Source organism: Chionomys nivalis, chromosome 18 (assembly GCF_950005125.1).
Source record: "Chionomys nivalis chromosome 18, mChiNiv1.1, whole genome shotgun sequence".
NCBI classification, from domain to species: Eukaryota; Metazoa; Chordata; class Mammalia; order Rodentia; family Cricetidae; genus Chionomys; species Chionomys nivalis.
In genome coordinates, this window is record NC_080103.1 from 6771925 (window position 1) to 6783351 (window position 11427).

Below are 11427 nucleotides of genomic sequence, written 5' to 3' on the forward strand. Positions count from 1 at the left end.
CTGCAGTGATAGCTCTCCTGGTGCTCCAGTGATGTCTCTCCTGGTACCAATATCAGATCTCCGTGCCCAAAGACGGCTCTCCTGGTACCCAGATTAGCTCTCCCACTGATGGCTCTCCTTCTTGTTGCAGGCAGGCCAGTGAGACAAAGGAAGTCTCGCCTGCCTACTTGCCCTGAGGATTTGCCCCCAGCGCCTAGACAGGCTGAGCTGGATGGTGTTATGTGCCCAAAGAGCTGATATTTCTTCTTGATGGCTTTTTTCCTGTTCAAATATGAAAATGTCCTTTTTGGTCTCTTTTGATTGATCTTAGTTTGAAGTCTATTTTATAATGGATAGATACCCCAGCTTGTTTCTTTGGTCAGTTTGATTGGAATTTTTTTTCCCAACCTGTCTGTCTTTGAGACTGAGGTGTGTTTCTTGTATACAGCAGAAGGATGGATTCTGTTTTTGTATCCAAATTCTAAGCCTGAGTCTTTTTATAGGTGAGTTAAGTCCATTTATGTTAAGGGATATTAATGACCAGTGATTGGTAGTTCCTGTCATTTTAGTTTTTGTTTTAGGTAATGTTATTGTGTGTGCTTTTCCCTTTTGGGGGGTTTGCTGCTTTGAGATTATTTATTCTGTGTTTGTTTTGTGGGTGCAGCTGACTTCTGTGGGTTGGACTTTTCCTTCTAGTACTTTGTGTATGTCTGGGTTTGGACTAGGTATTGTTTAAATCTGATTATGTCATGGAATGTCTTAGTTTATTCATCTATGGCCACTGAAAATTTTTCTGGATATATTATCCGTGGTCTCTTAATGTCTGTATAACACTTGACCAAGCCCTTCTGGCTTTCATTTTCTCCACTGAGAATTAACCGTTATTCTAATAGGTCTGCCTTTATATGTTCCTTGGTCTTTTTTCTTTGCCACTCTTAATATTCTTTCTTTATTCTGTATGATTTTTATGTGGTGAGGGGACTTTTTTTTTGTTCTGTTTGTTTTGTGTTCTGTAAGCACCTGGTACCTTCATAAGCATACTTTTCTTTGATTGGGAAAGTTTTCTTCTATGATTTTGTTGAATATATTGTCTGTGCCTTGACTTGGACTTATTTTATCCTTATTATTTTAGATTTGGTCTTTTCATGGTGTCCCATATTTCCTGGATATTTTGTGTTAAGCTTTTGTTAGATTTAACATTTTATTTAATCAATGAGTCTGTTTACTCTATCATATCTTCAGTGGCTCAGATTATTTCCTTCATCTCTTTTATTCCACTGTTTATGCTTACAATTGTGGTTCCCGATGGTTTACCCATAATCATCATTTCCAGAATTTCCTTGGTTTGTGTTTTCTTTATTTTCTCTATTTTGATTATAAAGTCTTGAATCATTTCTTTTGTCTGTTTGGTTGCCTTTTCTTGGTTTTCTTTAGGGATTTGCTGATTTCTTTCAATATATTGTTTGTCTTTTCCTCCACTTCTTTGTGGGAATTTTTCATCTCCTCTTTAAGGAAATGAAACATTTTCTTATGGTCATTTTTTATGTTGTCTTCTTCTGCTTCACCTGTGTTGGGGTTTTCAAGTCTCCCTGCTGTTGATCCTTTGGTTTTTGGTAGTGCTGTGTTGCTTTTTTTTTTTTTTTTTTTTTTTTTTTTTTTTTTTTTTTTTTGCTGTTCAGTGTGTTCTTACCTTGTTGTCTACAAATCTTTTCTGTAATTGGTGTAGTTGGGGTTCTGTCTCCAATGATCAACCTTTCAGGCTCCAGTGGATCCTAGGCTCAGATGGTTGAATTGGGGCCATGGTTCAGGTCACAATAAATGTCACTCAGCAGGCAGAGCTGAGGTTGGACACATCCAAGCAGGATTTCCTTGCCTGCTAGCTATGGTGGAGGTTGGGTGCCAGTGGGTGGAACTTCCTTGCCAGCTGGCTCTGGTGGTGGTTGGGCATGCATGGGCTGCCTTTTCTTTGGCTAAATGATAGTTTCTTAATTAAAATACTAGAGAGATGATGTAATTACTAATCTTAGTTGGTAGTCCTCTCATCGTGGCCAGGGATGATAATCTTCCTGTTTCAAATCAAAGAATATGTTTTTTTTCTAGATGTGTTCTCATAACAGCCTGAAGCATCACAAAGGTTCAAGTTTCACAATTTACCACTGCCCAGGGATCCTCCTTTCTCTGCCTTCCCAGCAAAATGAAAAGCAAGAAAACAAATGAGTCTATTTCAAAGCAATGAATTATAGAACTGAAATGCATGTTTGTAGAAAATCAAAGAAAAATGGCTGAGAACTCTTAGATGTGTTAACATCCTTAGCCCTCCGGGAAATAAAAAAAAAATACTATTCAGAGATTTTGTCTTACTTCAGTCAGAATGACCAAGATCAATAAAAGAAATAATATTCCAGGCTAGTAAAGATGAAGGGAAAGGTTGCACATGTTCTTTTACGTTGAATGAAAACTGGTTCAGCTGCTGTCAAAATCAGTGGAGAGAATCCTGGATATTTTACCTTATTTAGTAAGTAGCAAGGCACAGAAGAATAGTGGCACTAGTTCTCCCATATACACGCCCTTGTTCACTGTGGTGGCCAAAAAATGTGAGCCTATTTCTACCTTGTATGATGATCACAGAGTTTCCCTGAGATCATTCTTAGGTGTGATATGCAAACTTGGAGAGCAGTGAGTCTTCTACTGACCTGGCCCTATGGGCTGTGTCCTAACCTTTATCAGCCACCCACTGGTGGTGAGACTCTTGACTCCTGTCCTCAGGTGTAGAACTGATGACTCTTCCCCTTCAGGGACATGGACAATGGCATTCTCAGCCGAATCCTTCCTTACTCTCAGAAGCACTGACAATCACAGGCAGCTGACATGCATCACCCAGGTGGATTCAGTGCCCGTGTGCTTCCCAGAGCACAGCTGGGACTCATTAACGGCTTTGCTTCATGTTCCTCAGTTTATTCTTTCTCCTCCAACCACAACTAAGCTTTCCAGGATTTTAGAGTATACTTTCCCCTTTTCTGAACTCCTATGGTCTTCTTTTAAGGAGGTTCTAGATTCTTGAACTATTCTGGGTGTTCTTTTCTACTCTAACCAAGTTCCTGGGACATCACAAGTGATAACAATGACAGAGGTTACTGTCATCACTGAGGCAACCAGTACGTCACTACTTAAAATTCACAGTGCCTTCTTGAAGGTGCTGTTTTCTGCAAGTAGCAGTAGTCTGTCCTTTGGAAGAAAGATGCTTTCTTACAGAAAATGTGAAGAAAAAAGCTTGCTTTTCTAGGCTAATGAAACAAAAGGGTGACATGGAAGGGAAATACAGGAAGTCTGGAGCAGGAATTGGGATTAAGGAAGAGTTCTGATATTTCATAAACTGGAGTTTCTTTCTTTGTGGGGAAACACCTCTTGTGACAAATGTCACATGGTGTCTTTCAGATCCCGAGATTTCAGCATGATGTCTTACCAATAGCAGCAGTGCAAGCTGCCCTCCCAGCCTCCTCCTGGTGCCCACCCACAAAGTGTCCTGAGCCTTGTCCTCCTCCAAAGTACCCAGACCCTAGGCCTCCTTTGAAGTGTTATAAAGTCAACCAACAATGACAAACACCAAACTTTTAATTAATTCTGCCAGTTTTCATGCAGCAATATATCATTAACAAATATTAAAAAATCGAGACATGATATGTGTAGTTATGTGGCAGGTAAAAATGTAAGACTGATACTGTGTATGTTTCTGTGTGTGTTTGTGTGTGTGAGTGTGCATGCATGAGTGTCTGTCTGTATACATTTGCAAGAATGAGCACATGTGTTGTATATTAAGGATTCAGTATATTATATATTTTGAAAACTCTAATAGAAACTCAAGTAGGTGTGTATCACCTCCAAGGTGGGCTCAACAGTGCCTTACACAAGAGAATGGGATGATGGAGGAAGGTCATTGGTTAATTAATAAAGAAACTGCTTGACATGATAGGTTAGAACATAGGTGGGTGGAGTAAATAGAACAGAATGCTGGGAGGAAGAGGAAGTGAGCTCAGACGCCATGCCTCTCCTCTCCAGGGCAGTCGGGGTGAAGCTCTGACCCAGGATGGACGGAGGCTAGGATCTTCCCGGTAAGTGCACCTCGTGGTGCTACACAGATTATTAGAAATGGGTTAAAGCAAAATATGAGAGTTAGCCAGTAAGAGGCTAGAGCTAATGGGCCAAGCAGTGTTTAAATGAATACAGTTTCCCTGTAATTATTTCGGAGCATAAGCTAGCTGGCAGCCAGGAGCTGGGCAGCAGGAACGCAGCCTACTGCTCCTTCTACAATGGGAGAGATTGTAAGTCTTCATTCTAACTATCCAAACAAGAGCATGCTAACTTAGGACAGGTGTGATTTTAGTTTCTTTATCTTCATGATAAGCAGTTTTATAGTTATCATTAAGGGGAATCTAAATATATATATACCACAAATATGTTATTTGAGATGGCGCTCCAGAAAAGGGTCAAATTATGGCCCAAACTCAGCAGCGTCCCCTATGAACAGCATATTAGCTTTTCCATGGTTACAGAAAGGAATTAAATGTAGGCAGGAATGCTGACCTGTTTCTTGGAAGAGGTTTGTCAAAGATGTGGCTGAGAGCACAGCTGGGGTTCCCTATAATACTGTCCCCCTTTCAGCACACAGGTGAATAATACCTAGAAAACAGGAATATGAATATGACAGTGCACCAAAGAATATCGGTGAGCCAAAGCAGGCCAAACAGGACACAGAGAGGTGTAACAAAGAAAGAAATATAATATTGTCTTCAATCAAGAAAGACAACTGAGATAACCGGAGAGGTCTTGCTGAAACTGAAAAGACAGGAGGGCCCACTGAGTCACAGGGCTCTACAGCCATGGTGTCCAGGAACAGGATATTTCCTATTTTGTAGAGTCCCAGTCAAGACAGTCATACATGGATTTGCATTTTGGTTGGGAAATTCTTGGACCTGCCCTCAATCACAGCTCTACTCCCTCTGGGCGGGGCAGCCAGTACTATAAAGAGGGCCTTGACTGTGTGACTGCAGACTCCTGGTGCTCACATCCTGGACTCTGAGTTTGGAGAACCTGGTGAGTGTTCCTTGAGTGGGTCTGTCTTTATGGTCTGCTTATGTGCTCCAGTCAGTTTTGAGGGACTAAATGTGATGAGTCCAGTTGTATTCGTGGGATGAACAGCAACAACTTAACAATCAGAAATATTGCAATGGATACAATGGTCCACTGTGAAAGGTGGCTTTTTCTTTTATTTGGTAGGAGGTTGAACAGAGTATTTTTTCTTTCATATGCATCTTTTGATGTGCTTTTCAGAGACCTATACCTTAGAAGATATCAGAATCTGGAACTTTCCTGAACTGTCCTTTATTCTGCAACCCCAGACAAGGTGCTGGTACGTCACAAGTGACAAGGGAGACAGGGATGTGTTCTCAAATTGCACAGTGTTCTTGAACTTGAGGTTGTCTGTCTCAAAGGAATTTCTGTGTGAAAAGAGCCTTACTTATTTTGCTAAAATAAAGTATTTATTTCCTGGAATAAATCATAAAATGAAGGTTATGCCCCAAAGCTAGTGCCACAGATTGCTGAAAGAAAAGGAAAAGCCAGGCTGTTCTAAAACAGGAGTTGAGGAATAGGCACATGTGTGGACAGAGAAGTAGATGTGTTGTTCCATGTCTCTGTCTCTCCTCTCTCTCTCTGGGTCATCCCCAAACACTCTCTTGTAATGCCTTTCAGATTCTAAAACTTCAGCACAATGTCTTACCAAGAGCAGCAGTGCAAGCAGCCTTGCCAGCCTCCTCCTGTGTGCCCACCCACAAAGTGCCCAGAGCCTTGTCCTCCTCCAAAGTGCCCAGAGCCTTGCCCTCCTCCAAAGTGCCCTGAGCCATGTCCCCCTCAGCCATGCCAGCAGAAATGCCCTCCTGTGCAATCTCCTTCACCCTGCCATCAGAAGTGCCCACCCAAGAGCAAGTGAGTGCTTCAGCAGTCACCAGGACCAAGAGAAGAGGAGGAAATATACCTCCCATTCTTCCTTAGAAACACTCCCGTCTTTGCTTCAAAGCCTGTCATGGATACAGAAGAATCCTCTCCAGCCTTCACCCTCCATGTGTCCGTGATGACCCCTGATAGGGAGGGCATTCTCCTGGGATTGTTCTTCTTCTGATGTCAAGGGGCGGCTGAGAATGACCCTTCCACACCAACTCAGTGTCCCAGATGCGCAGTGATGAGCAGCATCTTCCCACCCTGTGCACTCAGAGGATGTTTCCAGAACTCCCAGTGTCCTTGTTTGTGCTGTTGTCACCATGGCTTCATTTCCTGAATAAAGTACAATATGGATGTTAGTTCTCATGAGTTCTTTTTTTCTTCTATAACTCACTCTATGACTTTCCTGATATGCTCCTGTTACATTATTTTTATTCTTTGATGCCGGGGTCATCCTGTTGTAAGCAGATTTTGACTCTATTTTGGGTCATAACAAAGATTGATTAGTGTTTATTTGCTTGACAGAAAGAGTTTATTTTCACACAAATACAAGTTCCTTGTTAGCACATGCCATTTTAAGAAGATCATGTGGTATTCAGACATGCATGCATCACTTAGCACAAATATCTCCCATAGCCTATGTATTTTCCCCTCATTTGTTCCCTTCATCTGATGTAATAGTTACACATCTACATCAACATACCCTGTTGTCTTTTCCTCCTTTAACATTTGAAACATCAATGCCAACCTCGCATTTGAGACTGCATTTATTTCCCTGAACATGATGACATGCAGTTTCATTTATTTGCCTGCAGAGGACATGATATCATTGTTTCATCATTCCTCTAGTCCACCTAAGTGCCGCATTCTTATCCCATCCACTTCTGGTGTGCAGCTGTACTGACTAATTTACCTTGCATATTAGGAGTAGTTCTAAAATAGAGATTGATATGTAGGCATCTCTAGTCTATGCTGTATGTGACTTCTATTGTTAAAAACCCAAGTGATGGTGCAGATTCATATGATTGTTCTGCTTTAGTGCTATTTCTTTGGAAAAAAACTCATACTGATTTCCATATTTGATGGGTTAGTCTCCTCTCTCAACTCTGCAAGTTTGTGTTCTTTTTCCTCCACTCCTCTGCCAGGACTTGTCATTATTTTAATGGTCCTCATCCTTTCATGGTTTGACTGGTCTTCTTGCAGAGGCTTGGCTTTCTGTTCTGTAATGGCTAAATACGTTAAATATTTTCTTGCTGATTTTACTTGGGGAAACTCCTGTTTGCCAAAGTCTTGCCTTTTGTCACAGTTGAGCTAATGCATGCCATTTGATTGACACAATATGAGGCACCTAATTAACACTAAGCACCTGATAATTTAGAAGCTCTAATGCACACCATTTCTATTACCCTGTCTCCTACATCCTCTTCCATGTGCAACATTTCAGTATCATCAACAATACCACCATCATTACCTCAACCACTACAAGCTATCACACCAGCTAGCACTGCCTACCTGAGAATTTTATTCAATGTATTTTAACGATATTGACTCAGTTCCTTACCAACAATGTCCTTATCCACACACTGTGCCTTTCCTTCTCTTCCCACACAACCTTGATTACTTTTCCATTTGCTTCCCCTTGCCCCACCACTTCTGGTTTTGTAGTCTAACTGCCCTAGACAGTAGGTCTTCCTGGGAGTTTAGTCAATATATGAAGGTTTACATAATTAAAAACGGACACATCCCTTTCAGAAGTTGTCAACTGCCAATGGAGTTTAAGTGGTGGCATTTCATTCTTCCCCTCTCTTGCATGATGCGTTTGGTCTGGTTTGAGCTTTCCCATGACTGTGCATGCTGTCTCAATAGTTATGTGTTCAAACTCTTAATAGTCTGGTTATATGAATAAAACAGTTTTTACCTCTTCTGTGACGGAATGTTGAACATACAAAAGTCTCTCATTCTTTGCACCATTTGTCAATTTTGAGTCTCTGTGTTATATATTCACTGCAAGGAAAAACTCCTCCGATGAGGAACGAGATATAGTGATATGACTGTGGAAATCTTATTAGGAATTGCTGGGTTGATTTGTTCATTTAGCAGAATAATACCATTGATTGGATAATCCTTGAGGGTCTATGTCCTATCTAGCTACAGAGTCTCTCCCCTTTAATGGTGCTAGGTATGCACTTTGTCTCAGAGAAGAATCTTAAATCCAAACAGAAAGTGGTTGGTTGCAACCGTCCACTTGTGCCACTGTCACACCAGGGTCAAGGCCGTTACTGTTGTAAGTTGCAGTGTTCAGAACTGGATGAGGCTGGTGAGTACTTTTCTCCTTCAGCAGTGTACATAGCACCTTACAGTAGCATGAGAGCTGGCCAGTAGATATGAAGTGTTTGTGAGCACCTCTTAGATTTCTCCATGTTGTCTGTCTTATGCATTGGTGTCTACAGTAATGGGGTCTTAGCATGTTGTTCTGGAATGTGGACAAGTTACAGGCAATAGTGTGTAAGGAAGTGGATTCAGTCTATGAGACCCCACTGGCTAACAACTAAAGAGAGGTTAGCTGTGAGTGCTAATGAGTTTTGCATTCGTATTTTTATTATTCTTATTATTTTATTTTATTACTTTAAAAATGCCAATCCAAATTCCCATTTCCTCCCCTCCTCCCATTCTTCTCCCACTCCCTCCATTACACCCTTTCTCACCACCCCCTCCAATCTTAAGAGAGGATAAGGCACCCTGCCCCGTGGAAAGTCCAAGGCCTTTCCCACTACATCCAGGTTGAGTAAGGTAGACATTCAAAGAGTATAGGATCCCAAAATCTAGTACATGCAGTAGAGACAAATGCCAGTGCCATTGTCATTGGCTTCTCAGTCTGCCCCAACTGTCAACCACATTCAGAGGGACTAGTTTGATCCCATGCTCGTTCAATCCCTGTCCAGTTGGAGTTGGTGAGCTCCCATTAGCTGAGGCAAATTGTCTCAGTGGGTGAACCCCTCATGGTCTTGACTTCCTTGCTCATGTTCTCCCTCCTTCCACTCTTCAACTGGACCTTGGGAGCTCAGTACAGTGCTCTGATGTGGGTCTCTGACTCTGTTTCCATAAGTTGTTGGACGAAGGTTCTATGGTGATATTTAAGATAATCATAAGTTTGACTACAGGGCAAGGCCATTTCGGGAATCCACTTCTCTATTGCTTAGGTTCATCCTTGTGGATTTTTGGGAATTTTTCTGGAGCCATGTTTCTTGCTAACCCCAAAGTGGCTCTCTCTATCAAGAGATCTCTTTCCTTGATCTCATATCTGTCCTTCCATCATCTTGACTATCCCATTCCCTCAAGCTCTCCCCAACCCTCCCCTTCTACTCTCCTCTTCCCCTTCTTCCATTCTTTCTATCCCCCACCCTATGCTCCCAAATTTTGTCAGGTGATCTTGTCTGCTTTCCATTTATTAATATGAGCTATCTACTTGAGGTATTGCACCAACTGCAGCAGTAAGGTAACTCCATTAAAATATTTTATATACGTATATCTTCAGTAAGCCTTCAGTGTAGTAGATTTACATATGACATATGGCTATCTTGAAAGGCATTTAATGATAATCATCCTTCTCTATATGCCCTGATCTACCCCGCCCTCCCATGTCCCATCACATAGTATGTCTTCTCTTTGCATTACTTCCCTTTAACACTTTATACCCTTCTAAGCTCAGTAGGCAATGCTGTAATTGACACAGCAGAAGTCAGGCATGGCCTCAGATGATCCTTTATGTTTGATATGCAAATATGGAGAGTAGTAAGTCTCTTACTGGCCTGACTGGTAGTATGGGTACTAGCCTCTGTGAATCATCCTCTGGTCACGTGTTGGTCAGCATCTGGCCTCAGGTGCTGAACTGATGACTCTTTCCCTCTAGGGCCATGGACAAGGATAGTCTTGGCTAAACCCTTCCTTACTGTCAGAAGCACTAACAGATACAGGAAACTGACATGCTTCACTGGTGTTGATTCTGTGCCCGTGTGCTTCTTAAAGCAGAATGGGGCCACTTAAAGACTCTGTTTCATCTTCCTTATTCTATTCTTTCCCCTCTAAGTAGATAGAATCTTCCCAGGAGCTTTCACAATTGCTTTTTCCAGGCAAGGAAGCTTTAGCAACATAGCTTTAAACATCACTTGTGCTCTTTCCAACTAGGCCTCTGACTGAAAGAAGGCAGAAGGGTTAGGGAAGCACAAGGCCTGCATATGCACTGAGAGCATGTCTTCAGTGGGGGACTGCTACTAAATCACTCAGCTCAGAGGCACAGCACCGCTCAGTTTAGGAAACCTCTGATGTGGAGTCGTAAGGTAGGGAGCCTATTGAGAAAAACAGTGTTACTCTGTATGGAAACTGATATTAAAAATACTCTTTTCCAAATTTGGGTAAGTATTTGTACAAAGAATGATGTAGAACTATAAGTATCAACTGTATAAGTACATATCTCTGTCCCACTCATTTGAGAATTTTTTCCTGAAGCTCTCAGTTCCTCCGCTTTACTCTGAATCATATACACATGTTCCTGGCAGTGTAGGGCCTCACAAAAGACCACAGAGTTATGATATCTAAGTGAATTTTTATGTATCCATGTGATTTTCATTTGATAATTCATGTTTTCTTCAAGAGGTAACTAATGTAATCATTGTAAATATTAAAGAGCAGTACAAGGATACTTCTCTGAGGGTAAGGAGACCAAAGCTGAAGGGCCTGAGGGCCACTCTGAAGTCACACTGTCTCATGAGAGGGCAGCACTGCTGTTTCAGTGGTAAGAGGAAAGAACCCATGATGCAGGGCATACAGGTCAACTCTGGAAACTCTCAGACTCACACATGGTAGAGAAATTGCTTAATGAGGCTATTGTCTGTCATTATGTGAGGCAGGTGCTTTAAAATATTTCCTTTGTTCTGGAAAATGTCATACACCCAGGGAATAGAAATAACCAGCTGAGACTTGCTAGAGACGGATGAGGATTATAAATGAGGTTTCTGCTGACTTTTTCTTCTTCTAGCATAGTAAGAAATTTTATAAGAAAGGCAATGATGTGGGTAGTTATGTCTGCATTGTACAAAATGACACACAGCTCAAAATGACAATTTTTATCCCCAGTAAAGATGAAGAACAGAATGTAACAGTATAGTCAAAGAGAAAATAAGTTTTTCAAAAACCAGTTAGAAGATTCATTTATTTCCCCAGCTGCCAGCAATTACTGAACTTGCGCTGGAAGGAATGGTCTCTGAGTCACAAAACTTCACAAGCAATGGTGTGCAGAACAGGCCATACCCTTCTTTGTATCAGACAGCTGTGTTTGATTGGCATTTTGTTAGTAAATTGTTGCTCTAAAGACATCCTTGGATACGTGAATGCCACACACTTACTTGTCATGTACTGAACTACTTATGACAACTTGTAAATCTGATTTTTGTTGGT

At 41.4% G+C, this 11427-nt stretch overlaps 1 protein-coding gene across 1 annotated transcript; it reads left to right on the forward strand.

Annotated features, from left to right (window-relative positions):
• Positions 1–5746: 5746 nt before the first annotated feature.
• Positions 5747–5965, forward strand: LOC130889301 (small proline-rich protein 2G-like). The gene has a single exon (XM_057792915.1). It carries the CDS (start codon positions 5747–5749, stop codon positions 5963–5965), a length of 219 nt encoding a protein of 72 aa, XP_057648898.1.
• Positions 5966–11427: the final 5462 nt, after the last annotated feature.

Bases quoted from the DNA above. Each gene is read 5' to 3' on its own strand.
- LOC130889301 (XM_057792915.1), top strand. From the start codon at position 5,747: ATGTCTTACCAAGAGCAGCAGTGCAAGCAGCCTTGCCAGCCTCCTCCT.